This window comes from Cygnus atratus, chromosome 23 (assembly GCF_013377495.2).
Source record: "Cygnus atratus isolate AKBS03 ecotype Queensland, Australia chromosome 23, CAtr_DNAZoo_HiC_assembly, whole genome shotgun sequence".
In the NCBI taxonomy this organism is placed as follows: Eukaryota; Metazoa; Chordata; class Aves; order Anseriformes; family Anatidae; genus Cygnus; species Cygnus atratus.
Genome location: NC_066384.1, coordinates 113,245 through 140,277, shown reverse-complemented (window position 1 = coordinate 140,277; position 27,033 = coordinate 113,245). Strand labels below are relative to the sequence as shown.

The following is a 27,033-nucleotide window of genomic DNA, read 5'->3' as shown; positions in this document are numbered from 1 at the left end:
TCAAATTTCTGCGCACTTCATGGACCCTACCTGGCATAGCGTGTGCTAACTCTTGGCAACATATCAATAACTGTCCCAGGGCAAAGTTCTACTGGTTATGTTGGAAGCGTGATACAGAAGAAAAAATAAGTTACTAAAAGGAAAAACTGTCCTTAATTTTAAATATATGTATATATATATATATAAAAAACAAAACAAAAATAACTTTGTTGTGAGCCAATGTAGTGCAAGAAGGTTGCTTTTTGATGAACTGCAGTGATATACTAGGTCTCTGGGTGCTGGGCTTTGGTGGAAAAGGGTTTTTGCTTGCTCCTTTGTAGCAGAACAGATTGGGCTTGTCCCTCAAGTGCTCCTGTATTAGTGATTATCTCAAAATAATTTGACCTCTGTAGCCAAGATGGATCATTAATGGTTCAAAATCACGGACTAAGAGTAAGGGAGCGTAGCTTTAAAATAATTAAAAAAAAAAAAAGTGGTCTCAAGACTCATGTGCCTCCATTTTTTTTAAATGGATCTATCTACTTGAATATGGATATTGTCATATATAACCCTTTGACAATTCAGTGTCAACACACTGCTATAGCTATAGGTTTAAATTATACCTAAATTTGTTGATACTGCAGTTTATGTTAAATGTGGAAAATGAGTAGTCTGAGGAGGGGAATACAGAAACTTCTAAGCTCCAGGTACAAGAGACGGCGAACTGAAAGAAGTGTTTCAGCTGTGACAGCATACCTATTTGCAAGATTTCTTTGTAAAAATACAGTGCAAAGCTAAAGAAAGGTTGTCGCTGAATGTCGTGTAAGAGCAACAAGCCTTCTATAAAGGCTCTTCTAAAATAAAAATATAAATAACTTTGTTAGACTGGGCTCAATTTTAATGTAATAAAGCTATCTGTTTTGTAAAGTAGTTTTGAATGAAGTTTTCTTACCTGTATTGCAGTTGCCTACAGTTTTTATTCCTGAACATTTAATTTTTTTAAAAGTTAATTTGTTTTATTCTTTCTATTGAAACACTGATTGAAATTTCTTTTCTTTTGCTTTACAGTACCTTTCTGTATCTGAAGTTCCTAGTAGTGTGGGCACTAGTACTGCTAGCAGATTTTGTCCTGGAGTTCAGATTTGAGTATCTTTGGCCATTCTGGCTCTTCATCAGGAGTGTTTATGATTCCTTCAGATACCAAGGTTTGGTAAGTATAACATAGAATTACTGTGATGTTTCAGGGTAAATTCCATGTTACACAACTAACTTATTAGCACTTTTGATCACTTTCACAAGAAGAGGAATTTTCGAGTGACTAAATGATCTGTGCTCAAGTCTTGTCTCTCTCAGACTTCCTATTTAATCTGTGGCAAGTGTAATACATAGCTATCAAAGTACTTGCTATAGGCAAATATTGTTTGAATATCTGAGATCAATGAATTTATTGAGATCCCTGTATAACAGATTTTCTTTAATAGAATACAAAAGTCTTTTTAAATACTTACTACTTTCAGAGAGTAAATGACACTGCTGATTTTGATTTATTTTTTTTTAATTTAATATTTTGCCAGGAGGTTATAGTAATGATAATACTACTTGAACAGCTGTAAATTATAGTCTTCAAACAAAGTAATAAGGTATAAATATAGCTGTTCGGAGACTTGTTGGAAGAGCAGGCAGGAAACAAGTATTCTCGAGTTGTACATGTTGTCCTTTCATTGGATAAGTCTGTATTTTCATCACCTAGACTGCTCCACTTCTTTACCCCAATTATAAACAACACTAGTGTTTCCATGTTGAAATCACTGTGGTGTCACCATTAAAAAATAAACTGATGTTTGCTGGAATAAACTGAAACACTATTCTTCTCCCCTACCCTTCCTTTCTTTTAGGCCTTTTCAGTATTTTTTGTCTGTGTAGCATTCACATCAAATATAATATGTCTGCTCTTCATACCAATACAATGGCTGTTTTTTGCTGCCAGCACGTATGTATGGGTACAGTATGTCTGGCACACAGGTAGGTCACTATTCTTTAACTAAAATTTACTAATTTGAATATATATCTTACAATCTTTAGTAGCATGTGGAAACTCTCTTCTATTTGTTAACACATTTGCTTTAATGTACTTTCGTTATAGTAATTTTGTTGGTGTTGTTATCTTTAGTATGTGTATTTGCAATTGATACTTCTCTGGGTGCATCTTGTAGAAGTCATTTAATGACTGACTGATGGAGTTGATAGTATAGAAGCAGGAATTCCAGACCAATGAAAAATTAATATATTTTTCCAACTTCAAAACACGTCTGTAGCAACTCTACAAATACTGATCAAATGCAAAAAATTTGTGAAATGACATAATACTCTTTACTTTATTTGACTAACATGCTGTTTGATTGGAATATTACCACATTTTCAATTCTTCTTTATCAAATCTTTGTGCCATGTGGTTTCAGCTTCAGATCAAAAAGGCTTCTAATACCGATTTTGTTATTAACTCTTACTGCAGTTGTGATAATGGTTGCTCCAACCGTCTGAGACACATGGAGAAATTTTCTTCCCTGCCTTTTTTTTTCTCATCCTTAGGGTTGTTGTTGTTTGTTTTTAGAAATCCTGGAGTTCTGGCGCAGCAGTTGGGTTTGGGAGATGGTTTAGTTTACATGAGTGTTAGTACTTGGATGTGAGTTATGTATCTGTCTTTCCTTGGTCAAAAAAATTTGCAGGATAGCATGGATCATTTCTCAGCTTACTGGTGAAAGCAGTCATCTTTTTAACAAGTTAGTCATTTATAATAATGACAGCATGGGAGCTAGTGGGAGAGACTGTGAACCAGTTGCTGTCCAATATAAAATAAATTTTCTTTAAACAACAACAACAACAACAAAACCAACCCTGGAGTTATTTTTAGGGTTATATTAAGACATCAAAATGTTATCTGAAGTTGTTCTCAGAGCAGATGTTTAGAAACCATAAGGGAAAAACCTGGCGGGCCAGTTCTAACTCTAGCTATTTAGCTCTTTTAATATTTTGCTTCAACCTTAGGAATTAATCTTTTTCAATGCTCATCTAAGTTAAGGGGGATGTGCTCTTCTTTTTTAATGAAGTTATGGTCTTTTTAGGTGGTAGGTCTACCTAGTTGAAACATCCAGTCCTGTTTAGCTGAGAGTTTTTACTATGGGTTTCTAACTTGTGTAGAAGGCTATTCAAGAGAGACCAAAGCATCAGGTCCTCAAACAAATACTCTTAGTTTCGCATTTGAGACTTGTTTCCAAATAAGTACAAAGTACGTTGATATCAGCATAATCAAAGACTTCATTTATTTTTCTGAAGCTTGTGGCATGCAAGTGGAATTGAATTGTTGAATTTTATAGTGGCTATATTACAGGCAACAGTGGTGGTTTCCATTGGCCAAGAGGACTACGACCTTAGCTTTGGCTACTGTTCTGTGTTGTTACCAGTAGCGCTAGAGAGAGAAATCCAGAAATCAATAGTCTCCTCAGTGTCTCTGTGATGTAGATGTCTGAGTCGGATACTGTTGTCTGCGTTGCTGTTTATGGAGTAACCAGTACCATGCTTCCTCACTCCTGTTTTCTCAGCTGACTTGCTCGCTGCTGGTACTAAGCTATACCTAACTTGGAGTGCAAAAGTAGTCCAAGCATACCACTTCTGACTCAAAGATCATAAGCTGTAACATTACCTCATCTTCTGCAGATTCTTCCATTTGTGTTCCTTGTCTGTATACAGTGTTGTGCCAAGCTATTTCGTTAGCTGTACATCTGTTATTTTTCACTGGTGACTTGTAAAAGTAATAAAGCAAGATAAGGAGACAAAAGTTTAGAATTGTTTTAAAATAAAGACATCTTAGATATTTTATTATGCAAAAAAAACTCTTACAGTTCTATTTATATATGTCTGACAATTTTCCTTGACTTTTGGAATCTTTTAAAAATAACTTTGAAATATCTGCTGCTTGTAATGTTACTAAGGTGTTCCTCTTTTTCCCCCCCTCCTCTCAAAAGAGAGGGGTGTTTGTTTACCAACAGTATCACTGTGGATACTTTTCGTTTATATTGAAGCGGCAATTAGATTTAAAGATTTAAAAAACTTCCATGTAGATCTTTGTCGTCCATTTGCAGCACACTGGTAAGTTGTATTTTTTTTTTCTCCTTTTTTTCTTTTTTTTTTTTTTTTTGGTTAACCTTTATTTCACCAGAGAAATTGATATTCAGGGCTTCTTATTTTGGTTCAGGGTTTGACTGTTTAATTCACTCCTCTCGCAGCTGTCATTAAATATTCCATGCAAAATGTAAACACTAACCAAGTGCAGTTGTTCTGAAAATACAGTTCTTGTGAACTGTAGGGAATTTGTAGCATGGATATTCCTAGCATTTTTTGAAAATTCTTGCTATTCATTTACAAATTTTATATAGATGATAACGAATATATGATAAAAGTAGCATAACAATATGTTCACTGATAATTTATGCATTCCGTTAAGAATTTTTTTTCCTATGACAAAGCACTCCTCTGTCCCCCTACAATGATAATGGTCCTCATGACTCTCTAATTTCATAATTCACCAGAGAAGTTGAATAAGCTTCAGCTTGAAAGTCTTGTCAGAAAGCAAAACAAACAAAGAAACCCTACTTATCACAATATTTCTTTGTAACTGAAGAGTGACTTCAGGCAGAAGACATAACTACAGAGTATCCATATCTAGAAGAAATGCACTTTTAAATTCACAAGTTTTTAACGTAGTGTGCATCAATCATGTTAGGTTTAAAATGTGTTCTGTTTTTTCTTGGGGTCATTTGGTCCAGTTCCCTGTGATAGTCTTCAATAAATTAGGCATCTGTCATTTTAATTTATATTATCTGCATTGCACAACAAGTCCCTTAAGCACTGAGTTAATTCTATATCAGGCTACAAAGCAGTTTAGGAACTGTGAAAAAAGGTCTTTCTGTTGCTGAGCTGGATGCAAACATTTCGGATTGTCATCAGTGTTTTAAAATTGTAGCTACAGCTGACTTTACCCAGTATTACATAAGAAGCGTTTGCAGAGATAATATCAGATGCATGTGCAAATGATTCCTGCATTCTGGAAGCACACTTAGAAATGCAATTTGCACAATGCTAATACTGAGCAAAGAGTGAGAAGACTCCAATAGTTAATATAGTCATCTGCATCTGAGTTTTGCCCTGATCTAGGACACCTTCAGTGTTCAAAATGCAAATTCATGGTGCTTTGTTAAAATATTTGCCAGAGATGTACGTATTTATATGCAGGGATGTTTGTTCACTCCTCGAGTATCCCTGTTAATAAGTAAACTAGCATGATTTGCTGGCATTCTGTATAGCTTGTGAAAACTGCAGCAATAAGAATATTTAATTCTACGTGGTGAAGCTGGTATAAATAATTCCAAAGTTCTGCCACCCTTCTGTCATCCTTGTAAACAAATAGAACAGCAGAGCCTGGCTGAAAGTGAGGATTTTTTTCATATCTTACCTGTCAGTAAGATAAGTGGGAGAAGTAAATTAGAGATTAGAAGTTGTTTGCTTCTATCTTCAAGGTCAGTCTTCTAAACTGGGAATTCTCAAAAGCCATTCGCTGCCCACAAAAGGTGTCTTAATTGTGGTCATCCTCAACAGCGCCAGGTGGTTATTGAGGCTGTACCTCCAGGGATCCTTCTAGCTGTGGCAGGGCTGGGTGATGGAAGGGTGCTCTAGCTCACAGAGTTGGTCCCCGCCAGAAGTGCAGTAGCCCCAGAGCTGTATGTTCCAGCACCTTTGTCAGCTCTTGTTTCTCAGCCTGTGTTGCAGTGAGAAGGTAGTACAGGGCCTGTTGCAGAGGCAGTCTTTTGCAAAACCATTGCTTTGTCTCTACTTTACAGAGTGGTGGAAAAGGCATATATGTTCTTAATTTCGAGTGTGAAGGGATGGGACTAAGAATCAGTTTCTCCTTTCAGTCTTCTGGTTGGATGTTTATTATGCATCTCCCAGCTTAATATATATTAAACGTCCTTTTAGGGGAACTTAGGAACTTCTGTTGTTGTTGGCTGTTATCTCCTTAAAAGATGCGTAATTTGTACTTGTCTGAGAGCTGTCTTTGCTATGCATAGTGCATAATTTAATCTATGCTACAGTTAATTGCTCTCTGTAACAAACCATAATTTTATCTTGGTAATGTCATCTCTACACTTTAAAATGTGGCTTTATTGTAGTACAAAAAAATTTAATATATTGCTTCCTATGAAAATTTGTAATCCATATGTATTCACAGCTTTTCAGTTTGTTTATTTGCTATTATGATTACATTTTGAATAATAAAGTTGCTTTTTTCCTAGTATTGGCTACCCCGTTGTGACTTTGGGCTTTGGCTTTAAAAGTTATGTCAGCTACAAAATGCGTTTAAGAAAACAAAAAGAAGTTCAGAAAGAGAATGAGTTCTACATGCAGCTTCTCCAGCAAGCTCTGCCCCCAGAACAGCAGATGCTACAAAGGCAAGAGAGGGAGGCAGAGGAAGGTAAACTGTACTTATTTCTTAATATTTGCTATCATCACCTGCAATTTAAAAAAAAAAAAGCCTGCTGAAGAAGAGCTTCTCTAGTCCGTGTTGTTATGATGTAAGTATTGTGAATTTAGAGGAGACAGAAATTCAACTTTTGGCAGTGGTTAAAATGGCAGTAGAAATGAATTATGTTCTCTCTAATTAGTTTCTTACTAGGAACTACATCAATTCTGTCTATGAAGACAGAATTATTATTTATTATTAAACGTCTAGGTTACTCTTTGCTCTCTGTAAAGTGCAAAAAAATCTGAAAATGTCACATGGCTTCTATTCTGTTTTTTTGTTGTTGTTTTGTTTTGTTTTGCTAAATAAACTCTAATAATGATTGTCATCTGCATATTTTTCTGTGTGTCATAATATTGATTGATTCTAATGAGCTAACTATTTTTTTATTTTGGTATTACAGCCAAAGGATTATCTGAGATGGATTCCTCAATACTTTTGCAGCATAATGGAGGCATTCCAACCAATAAAAAAGTATCTGCAACGTTGCCAGAGCTAGAATATAGAGAAAAGGGAAAAGAGAAGGACAAGGATGCTAAGAAACACAACCTTGGAATAAATAATAATATTTTGCAACCTGTAGACTCTAAAATACAGGAAATTGAATATATGGAAAACCATATCAATAGTAAAAGATTAAATAATGATCTTGTAGGAAGTACAGAAAACCTCTTAAAAGAGGACTCATGCACTGCCTCATCCAAAAATTACAAAAATGTTAGTGGAGTTGTGAATTCCTCACCTCGCAGTCACAGTGCAACTAATGGGAGCATCCCTTCATCATCTACTAAAAATGAGAAAAAACAGAAATGTCCAAGCAAGAGCCCAAGTGCACATAAGGACTTAATGGAAAATTGTATTCCTAATAACCAGCTAAGCAAACCAGATGCACTGGTGAGGTAAGTTTGATTTGAGCATTTTGTAACAGCCTCCTTCAACCTCTCTGGGTGCAAGTACATTGGATATGCTTTTTTTATTGTTTGTCTTTGGAAAATGTAATTTATGGTCTCGTAAAGAAAACAGAATTTTCTAGGAATGAAATAAGATAACAAGGAGCTAGTCCTCTTGGGTTCTGTTCCTGACTTTTGCCTATGGTTTGCTATGCAACCTTGAGCAAATTGCTTACTTTCTACCTCAGTATATGATATTAGCCTACCTCACAAGGGTGTCATGAGTCTTAATATCTGTGACAGTCGTTTGATAGAAGGTGTGAGAAAAACATGGAGAATCATTATTTCAGAGCTCAGTGGATGTGTTCTTGACAAATGTTCCCTGGGGTGACCTTTACATCTCCAGGGAATTCAGTGGGGTTTCATGCCCGAACTAATTTTGTTTTTTTGTTTGGTGGTGATGCCGTTTTAACCCTCCAAAGCGTTTGGCTTTTGGTTTAATCTTCATTTCACAAGTACAGGTGCAAAGTATCAGCTACTCTGTGACTCCTTGGAGCATTAACTTAAGTTTCCTGTTGCATACCTGATAACATACTGGTTTAAATACACATCACAGAGATTTAATTTAGCTGCCTTGTAAACTATGAAGATTGGCGAAATCCCATCTTTAAACTCCAGATAAGCATATGTAAATAAAGATGTATTTGTGACATGCAGCTAAGAACATAGAGCACGTAAGTCCTGAGACAGCGTTGTCATTTTTTGTAAAACAAATACTTGCAAGAAAGACATAATGTGTAAAGTGTTCAAAATAGGATAGAGCTATGTCAGAACAAAGCTGTTGCACAGTTGCATGCTTTTCTGTCATTCCTGACCTCTGTCTCTTTTTCCTCTTCTCATGTGCTGAAAACGCTTTGGTCAACAAATCCTTGGTGGTTAACTCAATTGGCAGATTAGGTTCACTTTCCCTGCTGGTACCTTTTGATAATTGGACTTTTGACTCTGGTCTGTCTCTGAGGATTTGTGCTATGTGGATACAGTTATTTCAATGAAAATACTGTTTTCTGATGATCACTCTACCACTGATTGGCATATTTCTGCCAATTAAATAGCCAAACTATTTCATATTAATGTCTGTTGAAAACTCGTATAAAGTAAATAAGGAATAAGCTAGTCAATCTCATCTATGACCCAAATTCAGTCAAGATTAATGGGATGCAGATGGCTCTGTCTTCAGCAAGGCTGTATCTAAATGAATGTGTACAGGACTGCTGTATTTGTATGCCGTCAGTTTCAGATGGCATCTCTGTACTTTTTACATGGCTTACTTGCTCACTGAAGAAGAGAATGATCAGTTCAGCATTGCTGCAGTCCGAAACATTGTTAAAAAGTCCTGAGAAAAGAGAAGGGAATCACTTTATAGAAAGACCTGCCATTCAAGAATTTTGTCCCATGTAGCTATGATAAAGAATGAGATTTAAATCTCATGTGGTTTAGGTTTTAAATTGCATATTGAGATTTTTATATGCTGTTCATCGAATGTGAGATTAGACCACATGGTCATTGTAATTGTCCAAAGGGAGATTTCTAATGCAGAAATGAGAATTCAATAGACTAGATTATGCCCTTACAGAATATTAGCTCCTCTAATTCCCGGTGTAGGGACAGGGTACGCGATCAGTGTACTCAGGAAGTACCTTTATGCAACATAGCCTTACTTAGCCCTGAAAGTGAATTAAACTACTTCACTTTTTTTTTGTTTGGTCAATTGTTTCTGTGTGATGTGTGGTCCTTTGTATTACTCCTCACACTGAATTTTAAATTCATGTTTATTTTTTTTTTAACTTGTCAGTCGATGAGGTGTTGCTATCATCCTATCCACTTCCAGTGGTATTGCTCATTCCTGTTATTCAACTTTTGCTTTGCATCAAGGCTGTACTCTGAAAAGGACAGTGTAAAGTCCTGCATTTGTGTCTGACTTCAAAATCAGATCTGCTCAGCTTCCAGATAAAGATGCTTTTTATAACTTCTTGTCCAGCAGACTCACAGCAGGATGTCAGAGCCAAGCTGCTTTCCCTTTTTTGTTTACAAATGATTTCCCTGAGCTAACGAACCAATATTAAATGTAAAGAATGCCTTATAACTGCTAGGGACTCAGGATTGACAGGAGTTGTTTGAGACAGTGAAGATTGTGTCAGTTGTGTGTGTTAGTTTTGTTTGTTTTGGTGGATTTTATTTTTATTTGTATATATATATTTAGAACAAGACAGTCTTGCATGCTTCCTAACTTTCTCTTAAATATTTGATGTAACATGTTATATCTGAAAGGGTACAGCTAAGTAATTTAGGGGCTTATATATATTCAGTTATATTTGAAATGGGATTATTTTTTTGTTGTTGTTCTGCCTGGAAAATGGTTAGTGCATATTTATATTTCAGAAATATCAGCAAATATTTAGCTTTTATGAGTTAAGACAAAAATATTTCATGTGAAACATTCTGAGATTCGAGGAGAAATAGCTTTTAGTGTTCTGAATTATCCACAGGTTTAGTTTTCTGGAGAGGAAGTGACCGATCCCCATCACTTAATATTTCAGTGACTGTTATGTTATTGTCATTTTGATAGCTAGAGTAGAAGGATTCAGGAGGCTCTGTCCCTGCCAATCGGCCTTCAAAGCAATCTCTTTGTCTTAGGCTTTTTGATCCTACAATTGAAATGAGTATCTGGTTCTGACGAGTGCTGAAATCTGCTGTTTGTTTGTCAAGCACTTAATCATTGCATCTCTGTCATTATTCTGTCTTATTTCTGGACACCGCAGTAACTGGGCTAATAGAGAGGTAAAATTGGTGTCCTTTGAATATTGTATATCAGTAACTGCAGAACAAGCTGACTTCTTGTTGTTGTCTTCATTTCACTGTCAATTCAGAGGTGCAGCAGATTTTGTTCATGTTTCAGGGGCCTGATGTATGGAACAAATCCAAGCTGTAACTGTAGCTTGCAATGTGTTTTTTAATTGGGTATTGCATGGTAATACTCATGTCCTCGCTCCAGCTATTTGCACCCTTAAACAAAACAAAACACCCCACCACTGCCCAAAAAAACCCTGGCTATGCAGCTCAGCAAAAGTGTTTGTATCCATAGAGGTCTTGCCTTTTGCACATGTTGAAGCAAGCTGTCTTACATACTTATTATTCACAGAGATAGCTATGGCATTCTGGAAATTGAATTAAGCAAAATATTTGTGAAGTAAAGGATGGTCCATCACATCTTATTTTGCTTTCCTAAAACTCAATGTTCCTGCAGAGACAGACTTGGAAGATTTTGATGTAAACTTCTCTTCCTCTAATGTTAATCGTTGTCCATCTTTTGTGGCACCGTTGGTGTCTGAAGAGTGATTGTTTCTTCTTCCTTATGCCTGATGCCTGAAATGGCTTTTGTATACCAGAAGGCTTTCTCCTGTCAGCTACACTGGGGAGATGGTCAGTGTTCTACATGATACGACGGGACTGAGGAAAGTAGAGAACAGAAAACAAAAAGCATCGGGAATGTAAGCCAGAAATCTGTGAGATCCCTTCTACCAAGCCTTTTTCAGGCCATTGTCAATATAGTGCATGGACTGCTCAGAAACAGAGTAACCTTTCAAAATGCTAGCTACTTAGAACAATTCTGTGCAGAAGAAAAATAAGTAACTCAGCTTCCTGCCTATGCATTATTGTCTTTTTGGTAATGAAAAATGCTCTGCGGAACTGCTGGCAGTAGTCTGGTACTGACAGCAGGAGAACCTCAGTGCTATGTGATCACATCGGCAACTTCAAAGAAGTAGGTTCCCTTCAGTGGATGCCTGTGGCTTATGCCAACAGATTGGGCAAGAAGAGAACAAATTTTAAAAAAATGTATCTCTTAGAGAAGCTCTCAAGTGCCCTCTGGGTGATTTAAAACTTTAGGTAAATAATATAAATACAGATTGTTTTTAATTTGTGTGCAATTACCAGATGATTATGGAGATGAGTTAATTGAGTAAGCAAGGGTATGCTATTCATCAAACAGTTATCAATACTTAGAAGTATTAACTCAACCTGAATTGTCATTAAGTTGGTCCATCAGTCTTCCAAGAAGCATTTGGAAAAATGCTCTGTCCTGCAGGTGATTGTTGATTGATCTTCTTCATTACTGAGATCAGTAAAGATAGGCAGTGGTGCTAAAAGAAAGAAAATCCATAAATTTGCGCTTATAGTGATGACAAACTGAAAGAAATTGACCTTGGTTGTATAAACAGCCCAATGTAATAATCCACAACTGAATCTTCATTTTAAAAACAATTGTGCTTCAAAATTACTTGTAGTTTGTACAGCAACAGAGAAAAATATCTTCTAGAACTCGAATTGTCCCCCTTTGTAAATAGGAAAGAATATTTTTCCAATAGGCCTAGAAATAAGAGACTTAAGCAGAAAATGAATTAGTAGAAATAATAATAGTGTTATTTTGTCATTTTGTGTCACTTATTGTGTCATTTCTCACTATAACAAGTGATACAGACTATTACAGGGAGGAAGAAGGAAAACTCTCACCAATCTGTGCTTGCAGCAGCAAAGCTTTTTTTTTTTTTTTTTTATGAAATTGTATCGTTTTACCCTGATGAAGTACTTCCATTTTAGAAACGGGGCAACAGAGAAGTGGCTGTTTTATTTTGTTTTGTTTTTCTTTTAATCTCCTTGTATTTCCCTGAAAATGATGGATGACCTCTCTGTATACAGAGAAGAACTTTTACCTCCTCTTTTACAGCAGAAATTTAGGCTAAAAATGTTTGACTAGACTTTATAAGGTGGATGAGCATACAGTTAACATCAGAGAATGCAAAAAGTACATATTTCGGAGGGGAAACTGTATGCCTTTTTTTTAAATGAAATTGTATCTAATTTTGGCAGGTCTGATGTCCTGATGAGAAAAGCCATCTAGGACACATTTGGTTCTTACATTCTGATGGATTAATAGCTTCCTAATTCATTTTGGATAGCCAGGAACATTCATTTGCTCTATAAATTGCAGGAAAATGTCTGCTATGGTATTTGATTGTATTTTTGAGAGTAGGCATCCTTTCTGCTCACCTTTGTGTGCGCTCTACAGATCACAGAGGTTTCCACTTTCTTTACAGCGCAGTCTGGACCAGTCCTGTGAGCTTTGCAGGTACAGAGCCCTCACTGAAACTGTCACAAAAGCTGTGAACCAGGTGGCTTAAGTTGGAATAGTTGTGAATACCCTGTTACCAAAAATACTAATTCAGCTTGTAGTGTGCCAACTCCTGACTTATTCAGGCATTACTTAATCAGGGCCTCTTTTTCTGGGTTTCTAAATATCTGTAATAAATCCAGATGTATCATATTTGAGCAAGTTTGACATAGTTGTGGATATAGGCAGAATGGTGTTTACAGCTGTCTTATTTTCACTGTTACCACTTTATTGTAGAGTCGTATATTGAAATTGTTTATGGATACTTGTCAATATAAAGTATGTGCATGTGATTTATGTGCATAGCTTTTATAAACCATTGTTAATATTTATGAAAACGTATGTTGAAACCAATCAGTTGTTGATATACAACAGTTAATGCTTCCTACAACATTAATAATTTTGCTCTTTGCAAAACACTTAGTCTCTGTTTATTAGAAGATTTAAATTGAACTGTTACACTGTCACCCAGTGACTGTCCAGCTCTACCACCTAACACACTGAACATACAGACCCCCGTGAAAATTCATACTTAATATCATCTGCTGGTGGATTTTCCATTTTTGGCTTGTGTGTGATGGTTAAATGGATGAATGAACCTTTGGTAATGTTTTCAAATTCTTTTTCTCCTACAACAGAGTACAAGATGTTGAAGTGATTTATGGTCTTCATTATGAAATGTTCATTTGCTTAGTACAATTACTATTTGCCTAGTAAGGTTTTTTTTTGTTTGTTTTTTACATATACTTTGGCCCTGATTTATACTATATTAAAAGAAATTCATCTATACTTTCTAGTTCTACTGCCCTAGAGGTAAGCTCGAGGGACAGTGTAGTACAGCTGTAGAATGTAGGATCTGAGCATTTGAGTTAGAGAAATGTATTGTAGACCATGATCCTTAATAGGCTGCTTTTTGCTGTTAGTTTATCCCAGTAGACCTCTTTGGTTGAGTTTCAGCCTGTTATAGATACTCTTCTATGAAATTCCAAAAGTTCAATGATTCCACATTTAACCTCTTGATTCATTCAAAGAGGATGGTCTTATGCCTTGTGCTGTCACATCGCACACTAGCATTTTAGGCTGAGATTTTCCTGCACTGAAGCCCAAAAGAGCAAAGTGTCTCATTAGGAAGACAAAGAGCTATAACCTTTAATCTGGAGTATTGAATGTCACTAAGAGCAGTTCATACTGGCTTTTGTGACTATTTTCCCCAAATCTTAATGTTCAACTACCATTAAGTCTGTGGAACTTCAGGAAATAAAAACATCTTTCTTCTTTATAACCATTAAAAAACTTAAATTGATAACTGACAGGGAAAATGAGGATAGCACATGAATGACTGAGAGGCATACAAAAAGAGTTTGTTACAGTGCTTGTAGAACATGATTTGATTGTTGTATTTTTTTTTTATTCTAAGAACCAATAATCTCATTTTAAAAATGTGGGGGAAAATGAAGGTGAGCTGGGTGACTCTCTTCAGAAACTGGTGCTTTATTTAACCAATTCTGGATGAAAATATTTTAATTAATAAGCTTTCATGAGCCTTCAAAACTTTCTAAAGCTACAATAAGTGTGTAGCAGATGGTCTCTGCTCTGTTCAGGAGGAATTAAAACTAAATTTGCTGACTTCTGAATTGTGGATAACTTAACTCGTACTTTTTGTTTAAAGTGTACATCTTGTACTTCAAGAAAGAAAAAATGTTTAGTGAGAACTCACAAGTGCACTCCATAGCTCAGCTATTGCTAACAATTTGAGAAAAGTAAAATTAGTTCATCTGTTCATCTGTCAGCATTTACAGTTTCTCAATTTCAATTTCCCATCAGTTTTATTTCTACTTTGAGGGAAAAATATAGTTCCATAGGATGTTTTACAACGTTGCAGTGCAGTGCATGGAGAAAAGCTAAATTCCTGTGGGGAGTTATGAATTGTGTGTATAGCTATACATACAGTTATAGATGTATAGTAACATAAAGATTATTCAACAAAGAGAGACATAATTTCTGAGTTGTTTATTTTAAGTAAGGAGGGTTTGGGGGGCAGATAGTATGATGTTTACTCTGTGCTTATTTTTATATAATGTGCTTGAACCTTTGTGTATCTGGGAAGTTGAAATTGTCTTCTAAAATTGTCTATCTTAGGTTGGAACAAGATATTAAAAAGTTAAAGGCTGACCTGCAAGCAAGCAGGCAGATCGAACAGGAGCTACGTAGTCAGATCAGTTCTTTGACTAACACAGAGCGGGGAATTCGATCTGAAATTGGACAGCTACGGCAAGAAAATGAACTGCTCCAGAACAAGTATGTGTTTCTGCAAATCTGTGTAAATTAGTTGCTGATGACTGTAGTTTACTAGAGGGGAAGTTGTTATGTTAAAATTCTACAAAATTTAAGGTGCATGCCTGCAAGTAAAGCAAGACTCACTTGAGACTAGTGACTGGAATTTATTTTTAGTAAATGAAGTCCTCTGTTAAATTCCATACCTGTTACCTTCCAGATTGCACAACGCTGTACAAATGAAACAAAAAGACAAGCAAATGATCAGCCAGTTGGAGAAGAAACTAAAGGCAGAGCAAGAGGCAAGAGCCTTTGTAGAAAAACAATTAATGGAAGAAAAGAAAAGAAAGAAGTTGGAAGAAGCAACTGCTGCACGTGCTGTTGCATTTGCTGCTGCTACAAGGTAGTTGGTTCTAATGTAGAAGCAACCTCAGCTCCAGAAAATGTCTGAAATGTAGCTGTTGTCACTGAGATGCATTTTTTACCATTGTGTACATAAAGGAGTGGTTTGTATTTGACTTTAAAAAAAAAAAAAAGCTTTATTTTTGTTGAGGTTTGTTTGTGTTAAGACAGTGGGAGGATGGGGAGGTCACCTTCCATTAAGTTCAGTCTAAGTACTCATATCTGTTAAATTTACAGGATGATGAATACACTCTAAATTATTGGCTCTACATTGATTGTGTTAACAGAGGGCTATTGTGCCCTGTGGATTAGTCTTCTTAAGAGGAATATTCCATTTCATGTGGGGACTGTGAATGAAGGTTTTGTGCAGTGTCCTTTTGGCAAAAATTCTGTCTTTATCTCAAATCTCAAAAATATTCTAATCTAGCCAGTGACTACCAGTGCTCAGCACAGTGATGTTTCAGTAGTAATGTAGGTGTATAGATGTAAAGCTTTTCAAGATGAAAGCATGGCAGAAGTACAGATGACTGCAGTGTTCCTAATGTCTAAAAATAATCATTTCTGCTTTTCTATTCTCCATAGTTCATAAATGTCCCAAGCAATTTCCTAGTACTTGAGGCATAACATTGGGTAACTCTTGGCAGCTTGTTGCATTGTTGCCCTAAGGGAAATTCTCTTGCTGAAAAGAACAAAGTTAGCTTCCTCTTTGTATCCTTCAATATTTATATTAATTTTTCATGTTATAAACAATTCAGGATTGTCAGCCACATTCTTTTTTTTTCACAGTCTTCTCTTTTAATGTTTTTCCTACAGAGGAGAATGTACTGAAACTTTACGGAATCGTATCCGAGAGCTGGAGACAGAGTGCAAGAAGCTAACAATTGACATAAAGCTGAAAGAAGATCAGATACGAGAACTAGAAATGAAAGTTCAGGTAACAAGAAAGTACCAGGGGCTTAGATCAGCTCACAATGAGTGCTTTCAGACCCCTGAAACTGGTGGATATCCATAAGAGGCAATCAACGCCTTTAAGTATTACTCTCTTCAGATGTTTTTCTTCCTTGTCTGATATCAGGGTTTGTAAGAATATGGGTATAAGCAGTGTTAATCGTCTCATTTCCATACCACTCAATTATTTAAATGATTTAGATTTTTTTTTCTCAGAACCAATGGTCTGGATAGACTGAGGAGAATATAATTTCCACAGCATCTTTCCTATAATGTGAGGAGCTTGTAGCCAGTCCACATCATTATAAATTTCATTGTTGGCAAGTAGGATTGCTTACTCAATGTAGTCCTAATCACTAGCCAGGCTTGGATTTTTTGGTGAAGGTGCTTGGATATTCAGCACAGTTAGGTTCAGTGTGGGAAGTATGCTGAGATAAATGCCTCTCATCACACAGTCGAAATAGCTTAAAATGTGGTGTTTGTTTAGTATCACTTTTAACTCTCTAGCAAGAGGTTAGTCACCATTCTAGCCATTTTCCTTGAGGGAAATGTTTTCATATTCCACAACTTAGCTCTTTGTGCTTCCACAAGAGTACCATGCAGCTTCTCAGCTGGCTCTTGGAAGTGATGAGGGGGATTTCGGGGAGGGGGGGTCTCAATGATACAGATCATAGAGGGCTGAGAAGCAGAATGAGTGGTACTTGCTCACGGTGCTGAAATTATTCTTTGTACGATATGGCTTTAATCACTTGTGTGATGGTCATGTGTTACTGGAGGTAATATTACAGTGTCCTCAATTAACCGTCATCTTAATTTTACAGTATTAATACCAAGCCCAGTAGTGGTGAGCTGTGAGGAAGAGAAAGACTTCTCAGTGTATCTCAGGTGTGAAGTCTAGATGAATAACATTTGTCCCAATTACTCCTACAGGAACTGCGGAAGTACAAGGAAAATGAGAAGGATACGGAGGTGTTAATGTCAGCTCTTTCAGCCATGCAGGATAAAACACAGCACTTAGAGAACAGCCTGAGCGCAGAGACAAGAATCAAGTTGGATCTATTCTCTGCATTAGGAGATGCAAAACGGCAGCTTGAGATTGCCCAAGGTAATATGGGATAGTTTAATTCAACTCAGTAGTATAGAATGAAATGGTGAAAACATGACAGAAATATCCTGCCTTTTTATGTAGGGGTGGGCTGCAGTCCACACTCAGGAAAGCTTTCAGTGGGATTTTATCTTATACATCATTTTGAATGTGAGCCTAAGCTTTCCAGTTGATTTAATTTCCCCAGGTTATTGAACTAAGCTGATAAATATCAAGACGGTGTTTTGTTTTATTTTTTGATGATTTTTCTGCATTTTTATGAACCATTACCCTAAAGCCTGAAGAACTTCTTTTAAAGAGGTAGAAGATAAAATAGTAGCTGCCATCTATTAAGCCCTTGCATGGAATCTTAATAACATGTTGATATTCCTGAAATAAATTCAACCTAAATGTGGGGAAAAAAAAAATAAAAATAAAAATAAAAAGGTGTCTTATACTTCATACCATGGGGTAAGCAGCTGACGCTGGCATCCGTGTTTGGCTGCCACTAGAGCCACCAGAGGGAGCGTTAAGCCAGTATAAAAACTCTGGCCAGACTGTCCTTTGTTCAGCCGTGCAAACTGTGAAGGAAAATTAAATAACCTTTTGATTTAGCATCCATTTGATTTCCTTGCAGAAGTTTGTTTGGTTGCAGGAAAATTTGATTAGAGGAAGAATGTCTTTTGTTCTCATTTCATTGGTGTTTCTCTTTACATAGTTACATAAATTGATGTAATGATTTTGTCAGTGTCCACAAAGGGAGTTTTGAAAAATGGTGAGAATAGGACAGTTTTGAAAATAAGGAAAATAACACATTTAATAAGCTTCTGCGAGGTGCTTGTAAAATATGGATTGGAAAGTGCAGAAAAAAGTTGAGCCATAGAAATAATATTTTGGTATTGTGCAGCTGTGAATCCAAACAATGCAATATCTAATACAAGTGCTGCGTCTACTAGTGTTATGTGGTAACTAGAGATAATTAAACGTAACTCACCAACACACACTGGCAGTTACATGAGTTTTGCTTTCACTGGTATATAATATCAAAAAGCTGAATGTCTTCTGGGTGTTTTAGGTAAATGGTGGAGGGCAAAAACATATAGCTGGTTTTAAGCGATTCAATTTGTTTTTTCAGGGCAAATCATTCAAAAAGATCAGGAAATCAAGGACCTAAAACAGAAGATTGCAGAAGTTATGGCAGTAATGCCCAGCATAACATACACTGCGGCCACCAGCACTCTGAGTCCTGTTTCCCCACATTACTCTTCCAAATTTGTGGAGACCAGCCCTTCTGGACTTGATCCCAATGCCTCTGTTTATCAGCCCATGAAGAAATGAATGCCAATTTTCTTTTTGCCCAGTAATTTTGTCATGCTGAAGGCTTCACACAGGAGTGTCTCTTGCAGTCAAGATGAAATTGTATTGTGTGAGACTGTATTCGTTGTCATTTAAAACAGGAACAAAGAACATCTGGATTGACTAGAACTGCCCATCAGTTTTTCTTGTAAATTTTTAGAAAACCTCACAGAACATTTGTGATTTATTTTCCTTGCCCAACGCATTAAAAATGATTCTTGGATTTCAAATAGCCAATTTTGCCTTCTTATGTACTCCTGCATGGTTTCCTCTTGAAAAATACAGGGCTTTGCTTGATTTTGAACCCTTTCTTCTTTTTTTTTTTTTAAACAATCAAGTTGAATTTGCAAATCAGATTCATTGAGAAATAGTGAGGTAAAGCCTTTAGTTTTTACAGTGAAAGGGTTAAATAATCTATCAAAGCTTTGATTTATAGACGTATTAAATAAAAATACATGATGTTTCAGAAGATAATTTGGTTACCCCCTCAAAGGACCAAACAAATTTTAGGGGCATTGTTTAAGCAAAAGAAGAAGAGAATAGAGGATGATATGATGGTGGTTGTTGTGTGAAATATTTATATTCCCATTGGTGTTTCTAGTGATTGATAATTGCTAACAGTCTTCTTCACAGTGCCTTGGGAAAAGACATTTCAAGAGGAAACTTGATAGTTTAAACTATTTTTCCCCCCTTCACTGTCATCTAGCTTATATATCAAGCTCATTACAGTCTACTGCAAATTGTACTTGGTAATTTGGATGTTCATTATAAACCAAAGTTACATCTTCTGTTTATTTTGATATAAACTCAGCAGTGTTCTGTAACTTGCCTTGATTATACAGCATCATGGAAGGCACAATATTAATACAGGAAGCGTTATTGTGAAGGCGGAATTGTGCAATGTACTGTATACAAGAGACTGTAAAGCTGGCTAATAAAAGCTGCAGTTCTGGTTTTTTTTTATTATTATTATTTTATTCTACCATGATTTACACTCTACATCACCTTGTGTTTGACAGTTCGAATGGAGCAGAATATTTTTCAGCTTTTGTGCCAAGGAGTTTTTTAAGAGTTTTTAACAGAAATTCATAAATTGCACAAAGGCTTGAAGTCAAATGTATAATATACGCTGATAGAAAGTGTTTGCACTGGCAACTTCTGAAGTGTTTCAGTTTTTTGAGGGTGGGGATTGTGGAGAGATGGGAAGCAAAAATGTCTTGAGAACTAGTAGAATTATAAACCCAGCATTATGATTTTGCAAACATGCAGTGGACTCTGGAAAAACAAAGTTCTTCTCAAAAAAAAAAAAAAACAACAACAACAAACACCAAAAACCTTATTTCTTTCAAGTTTCATGCTATTTGGCATGTATGCCTCAATTAAAAAAAAATGAACTAGTACACAAGTCAGTAGAAGTGTTAAAGTTTCATAATTTTACTCACAGATATCTTTTTGGGATAAAACAGCTTTAGCCAGGTGTGCATGTTGCTGTCATTTGCATTTTTGAATCATCTTGTGTAATTGTCACCATAAAAGTGTTACTCAGAAATGTCATAGTTTTTTCATCTTTGTGCAAAACATGAAATAGTGTCACTGAGTTTTTGTGTTGAGGTTCCCCCATGTTGCTGCCTACTTTGGCTGCTGTCTCAGTGCAGTGCCAGAGCTAAAAGGAACCAAAGGGACCAGTCTGGCTTCCTTTTGCGTTAGTAAAGCTCCTGCTGGTCTTAGTGCTAGAGGACAAGGCCCAGGGTCAGTCTGTATCATTTGCAGTGGTGCAGGTTTTCTTAGGCCAGTCAGAATGGAGATCCCTGCCGTGTGCCAAAGGTATTCATGAGAAGCATGATAATCCCTGCCCCGTGGAGATCGTTATTCTAACATCTTCTGTCTTAAGAACAGTTATCTTTCTTCTTTGAAGTTATTATGGTGAAAATATCAATACCCATATTCTGGTTTGTTGTACCTAGTAGGTTTCAAAGTACATAGTTTTCCAAAAAAAAAAATAATTGATTCAGTACAAATGAAAGCAGAATGACATTCAGCAACAAGGTGCTGAGGCATAGCTGAAAGACAGTGAAGGTACAAGCAGTCTTCAGGAGAACAGTTCAGGGGTATGGATGGATGTAGCTCTGCCTTATGGTCGGGAAACCAGCAGCTGCAGGAAAAGGAAGCTGGACTCCAAACTGATTTAGCAGGTATACCTGTGAAAGTATATTGTCTGAAACCCGACATGCACACAGTTTAGTGAATAAAAGGCCAGAGGGATTGTCCGTCTGAATTCCCAAATAGTACAAGGATGATCTGTCTCCCAGGTTGAAGAGCATTTTTGGTCAAACTCCTGCTCCCTGTAATGCTGTTCCCCAGCGTAGCATGGTTAGATTTGTGGTTGGCCGAGTTCCTGTTGCGACCTGCAGTTGCTGCAGTTGCTCTGCTTGAGGGTGAGAGAAGGGGGCTGATTATCCCTGCTGAGTGCCGCACCTCTCACACAGGGATCTCAAAACACTTCCAAATCAGAAATGGATTTTGCTTTGCAATTGGAAGGAAAAAAAAATAAATGAATAAAATAAAATAAAATAAAAAGAATGAGAGGCCAGCAAAAGCCAAGGCTCTTTTCCAGAAGAGGATTTGGTGGCTTTTTAGAGAGGTCAGTGCCTGCTGTTCCCTTTGTGATCAGCTGAGATCTGAGCGCTCTGCCTTTGGAGAGCCAAGCTTATCAGCCACGTGACCAGATTCCAGCATTGCTATTTAAAGCTCAAAAAACCCCTAGTCAGCTCCTCCCCTGAGTCTGAATATGAAAAATAAATAAATAAAGGGAAAAGGAAAAAAAAAAGTCAGATGATTATTGTGCTTTCTGTCTGGCTTTCTGAACTTCCAATTTTCATAATTTTTACCGCAGAAATCTAGAGACCTAAATTTTTTCATGGAAATGAAGACTTTTAATCTGATAACATAACCCTAGAAGCTGTGCATAAAACAGCAATACTTGTAAGAACTAACCATTCCAAAAGCTACAAAGCACATCCAGAGTAAAACTGGGAATAAAATGGTCTCTGGTCTCTGCATGCACTCACCATTAAATGCTTTTTTAAAATTATTATTATTTTTTATGTACCAGCATTTTCCAAACAGTCATAGCCCTGCCTGCCCCCTCTTCGTGGGAAGGACGAAGGACATTTTGTTGGGACAGAAATCCCTAATAAAGTCTGTGTCTGGACAGCTGGGTACACCTCCCCAAAGGCAATGTGCAGTATGTACAGATCTAGCAGAGACGTACAGCTACAAGGAGCAATCTCAGCACGCAAATAAAATCTGGACTGGAGGGTAAGGAGATTATAAAGATTAAATAAGATGAAAAGAGATGTTTAGAATTATTATTAGCTTCAAAATCTGCACAACCAGAGCAGCAAAGCACTGTCCATATGTTATTTTACATCTACATAGCCTTGATGGCTTTGTTCCTGTCTACACCTTGAATTTAATGTTCTGGTACAATTTGAACACAAAGCAACACTAGCAATAATAAAGTCTGACTCTAGTGAGACAGCACTGGAGATATTGAATTTGGCTGAAGCAGCTGGAAATAGCATCGTAAATGCAGTAATGTGACAGGAGAGACGACACCGACAGTACTGCTGGGTAGAGACAAGTGGGAACACAGAATTTTCTTAAGGAAAACCTGAAAATATGTTATAATTAAGAATGCGTTAAATTGAGCTTAATGCTAAGATCACACCAGGTCATCGTGGCTTTTCAGAGAGTTCAAATAAACTCCCTTTGCATCTGTGCTATAAATTTCCTAATCCACACCTGCTCTAATGTGGCAGAGAAAGGTTGCTCACAGCAGCAAAGGATGTGAGATGAGGGGGGAATGGAGAATCTGCTAGGGGCTTGCTTTAGGGGATGAGAATAGGATGAAAGCTTTTTCAAAGGAAATACATAAAGATCAAGAAATGCATTTTGCTCACTCTTTCCTAAGAAATCCCCACCTGAGCAATGGGGCTATTCTCTAGAGGAAGATTTGCCTCTGAAAGGGAAGGATGCTGTACCCAGTGCCGTCTTGGAGAGTTATACACATTGGTGTGTTTTTTATGTAAAAAAAACTGTCACTGAAACAATTCATTGCTATTTTTCAGCTCATGTTAATTCAACTCTTTTGAAATAAATAAACTGTTAGCAATATTGTGATATCCCTTGCACTCTGCCAAGCCTGACGTTGCACTCTGTCAGGGACTGAGCACATGCTCCCAGCCCTGACTTCCACCTCGAGCTTCCGTACCACAGAGCATGCTGCCTTGCTACGTGTATTCACCTCCCTAAAGCATGTGGCCACATCATCAGGGTGCCAAACCCCAATGCTTAATTCCAAGTATGACATTAAAAGAGACCTCCAGCCTTTGGGGGAGTAAAGCAGGAGCAGCCAAAAACCCAGCAGCCCAGAATACACCCACAAACACATTTCATCATTTGAGTCAAACTGAGGAAAAGGTTTCAGCTATAAAGAATGGGAGACTTTAAGATCCTGGATATTTTGATGTTGCATGTGGTTTTTGTTTGTTTGGTTGGTTGGTTTTTAAGTATGGCAGTTCAAAGAGTTGTCTCAAAAAGAATTATTTTAGTTTTGATAAAGGTGAATAATTTAAAAGGTTTAAAAAGTTTAAATAACCCCAAGAAAAAAACCTTCTGAAATGACTGGGCAGAGCACGTGGGCAGAGGACGGCAGGGCTGGGGAGGTCAGACACACTGGGCTCACAGCTAGCAAGAAAGCAAGGTTGGGACAGCTCGCATGACTGGAACGCTGCCATGGAGGGCTATGTCCTGTTTAGGAAAGACAGGCTGGGGAAGCAAGGGGGTGGGGTTTCCCCTTATGTGAGGGAGCAATTAGAGTGTACCCAGCTCCACCTGGGAGAGGGTGAAGGACAAGTGGAGAGCTTGTGGGTGAGAATTAAGGGGTGGGCTGGTATGGGAGACACTGTTGTGGGGGTGTACTACAGGTCACCAGATCAGGAGGATGTGGTCGATGAGGCCTTCTACAAAGAGCTGGTAGTAGCCTCACGATCACGGGCGCTTGTTCTCATGGGGGACTTCAATTATCCAGACATCTGTTGGGTAAGCAACTCGGCCAGGCACGAGCAGTCGAAATGGTTCCTACAATGCGTTGAAGACAATTTTCTGACGCAGGTGGTGGAGGAGCCGACGAGGCGGGGGGTGCTTCTGGACCTTGTCCTTATCAACAGGGATGGGCTTGTTAGGGATATGAAGGTTGGGGGCAGCTTGGGATGCAGCGACCACGAGATGGTGGAGTTCAAGATGGAACTTGGTGGAAGAAGTAAGGCTAAAAGCAGGATTGCTACCCTGGACTTTCGAAGAGCCAACTTTGACCTCTTCCGGGACCTGCTTGGAAGTACCTCCTGGGCTAGGTTGCTAGAAGGCAAGAGTGCTTGTGAGAGCTGGGCTACATTTAAACAGCACTTCTTCCAAGCTCAGGATCGGTGCATCCCTAAGAGTAGGAAATCAGGGAAGGGGGGCAGGAAACCTGTGTGGATGAGCAAGAAGCTAATCGATAAGATCAAAAGGAAGAGGAAGGTCTATGAAATGTGGAAAAAGGGCCTGTCCTCTTGGGAAGAGTATAGAAGTGTTGTCAGGGCCTGCAGGGACGCGACAAAGAAGGCCCACCTAGAGATGAGGCTTGCAAAAGAGATAAAAGATAATAAGAAGTGTTTTTTTGAGTATGTAAACAGTAAAAGGAAGACTAGGGATAATGTAGGTCCCTTGCTGAACGAGGGGGGTGTCCTGGTAACGGGAGATGCCAAGGCAGAGATACTGAATGCTTTCTTTGCTTCAGTCTTTGCTTCAAGGACTCCCCCCCAGGACTCCTCAACCCTGGTGGGGGGAGAAAGGGGCTGGGAAATGGAGGGCTCCTCTGTAGTTGACCCGAGGGTAGTTGGGGAGCGCCTGAGTGGGCTCAACGCACACAAATCCATGGGTCCCAATGGGATGCATCCATGTGTGCTAAGGGATTTGGCAGAAGTGATCGCCGAACCGCTCTCTATCATCTTTGAAAGGTCCTGGAGAACAGGAGAGGTGCCTGAAGATTGGAGGATAGCCAATGTCACTCTGGTCTTCAAGAAGGGCAAGAAGGAGGATCCGGGAAACTACAGGCCAGTCAGTCTCACCTCTGTCCCTGGAAAGGTGTTGGAACTGCTCGTTCTGGATGTCATCTCCAAGCAATTGGAAGAGAAGAATGTTATGAGGAGTAGTCAGCATGGATTTACCAAGGGGAAGTCATGCTCGACCAACCTCGTTGCCTTCTATGATGACATCACCAGCTGGGTAGATGGGGACAGATCAGTGGATGTTATCTACCTTGACTTTAGCAAGGCTTTCAATACTGTCTCCCATGACATCCTGATAGCAAAGCCGAGAAAGTGTGGGATAGAGGAGTGGACGGTTAGGTGGGTTGAGAACTGGCTGACTGGCCGAGCTCAGAGGGTGGTGATCGGTGGCGTAGAGTCTGGCTGGAGACCTGTGACTAGCGGTGTTCCCCAGGGGTCGGTGCTGGGTCCGGTTTTGTTCAACATCTTCATCGACGACCTTGATGAGGGAATAGTGTCTGCCCTCAGCAAGTACGCCGATGACACGAAGCTGGGAGGAGTGACTGACACGCCAGAAGGTTGTGCCACCATTCAGCGAGACCTGGACCGGCTGGAGGGATGGGCAGGAATAAACCAAATGAGGTTTAATAAGAGCAAGTGTAGAGTCCTGCACCTGGGAAGGAACAACCGGATGTATCAGTACAGGCTGGGGGACGACCTGCTGGAGAGGAGCTCTGAGGAGAAGGACCTGGGGGTCCTGGTGGACGACAGATTGACCATGAGCCGGCAGTGTGCCCTCGTGGCCAAGAGGGCCAGTGGGATCCTGGCGTGCATTAAAAGGAGCGTGGCCAGCAGGTCAAGGGAGGTGATCCTCCCCCTCTACTCCACCCTGGTCAGGCCTCACCTGGAGTACTGTGTCCAGTTCTGGGCTCCCCAGTACAAAAAAGACAGGGAACTCCTGGAAAGAGTCCAGCGGAGGGCCACAAAGATGATACGGGGCCTGGAGCATCTTCCCTATGAGGAAAGGTTGCAAGATCTGGATCTGTTCAGCCTGGAGAAGAGAAGACTGAGAGGGGATCTTATCAATGTGTATAAATACCTGAGTTGTGGGAGACAGAGGGATTTGGCCAACCTCTTCTCAGTGGTTTGTGGGGATAGGACAAGGGGTAATGGCCACAAGATAGAGCACAGGCAGTTCCGCACCAGCATGCGAAAGAACTTCATGGTGAGGGTGACAGAGCACTGGAACAGGCTGCCTAGGGAGGTTGTGGAGTCTCCCTCTCTGGAGATATTCAAGGCACGTCTGGACGCCTACCTGGGCAGCCTGCTCTAAGGAGCCTGCTCTGGCAGGGGGGTTGGACCAGATGATCTTTTGAGGTCCCTTTCAACCCCTTCGATTCTGTGATTCTGTTTCAAAAAAAAAAAACAAAAAAAAAACTGCTGTGCCATCCTCAGCCCTTGGATATGAATGAATAGAGTTGACTTTGCTTCCCTGGCCTGTACGGCCCACCTGCCTGTGGGCTGCTCTTGATGGTAGGATGGCCTGGGCTTCCTGGCACGATAGGAGGCTGATGAGTACAAAGCTGATTTTGAGAGCCCGAGGCCCTGCCTCCCTTGCGGAGAGATGACACTGGTAATTTTTCACCCTCGCAGGGCTATTTTAAACTCAAATTATGACTTTCAGGGAGGCTGGCTTCAACATTATGGCCACATTTGAGACCTTGATTTGATGACTCCTCTCTCCCAGGCTGCTGTCATGCTGTCATGGTCTTTCACTCTCTGACTGCGGTGGCACCTGAAGAAATACATTCTGCTGCTCCCACCAGAGCCAGCACTGCTGGCAAAGTGATGGGTGAACATCGACACCAATGCTGGGAGTGCTCAGCAGGGGATGGCAGCACTGCTGTGTGCCCCACGCTCTTCGCATTAACAGCTGGAGGAACAGCCCAGTGCAGCCAAACCCCTGGGGTGTGCGAGAGCAGGCACTGGGCGCTTCGAAAGGGAATTAACAGGGCAGCAACGTGCAGACTGCAGCAGCAGGGACGCAGCAAAGCCTTCCCTCTCAGGATGCTGGCCAGTACCTGCCCTGTGAAACTGCTGCAGAGGAAGGGATGGGAAGGAAGCAGCAAGGCAGAAGCTGCTGCCTGAACGGAGCAGAGCATGGTGATGTATTTAGAGAGAATATATTTAGCCAAAATACAGAAAAAGGG

The 27,033-nt window shown here is 39.0% G+C and overlaps 1 protein-coding gene across 2 annotated transcripts in view; it reads left to right on the top strand.

The window, feature by feature from the left end:
* The window catches only part of MACO1 (macoilin 1), a 29,472-nt gene extending 9,780 nt beyond the window's left edge, over positions 1-19,692 (top strand). For both annotated transcript variants that reach the window (XM_035562253.2, XM_035562254.2), the window contains 10 exons: positions 1,048-1,189; positions 1,875-2,001; positions 4,002-4,125; positions 6,327-6,505; positions 6,957-7,452; positions 14,810-14,968; positions 15,165-15,347; positions 16,160-16,280; positions 17,225-17,399; positions 18,514-19,692. In XM_035562253.2, the coding sequence (XP_035418146.1) occupies positions 1,048-1,189; positions 1,875-2,001; positions 4,002-4,125; positions 6,327-6,505; positions 6,957-7,452; positions 14,810-14,968; positions 15,165-15,347; positions 16,160-16,280; positions 17,225-17,399; positions 18,514-18,716 (1,909 nt within the window). In that variant the 3' untranslated portion in view covers positions 18,717-19,692. The remainder of the gene's footprint in view (positions 1-1,047; positions 1,190-1,874; positions 2,002-4,001; positions 4,126-6,326; positions 6,506-6,956; positions 7,453-14,809; positions 14,969-15,164; positions 15,348-16,159; positions 16,281-17,224; positions 17,400-18,513) is intronic.
* Positions 19,693-27,033: the final 7,341 nt, after the last annotated feature.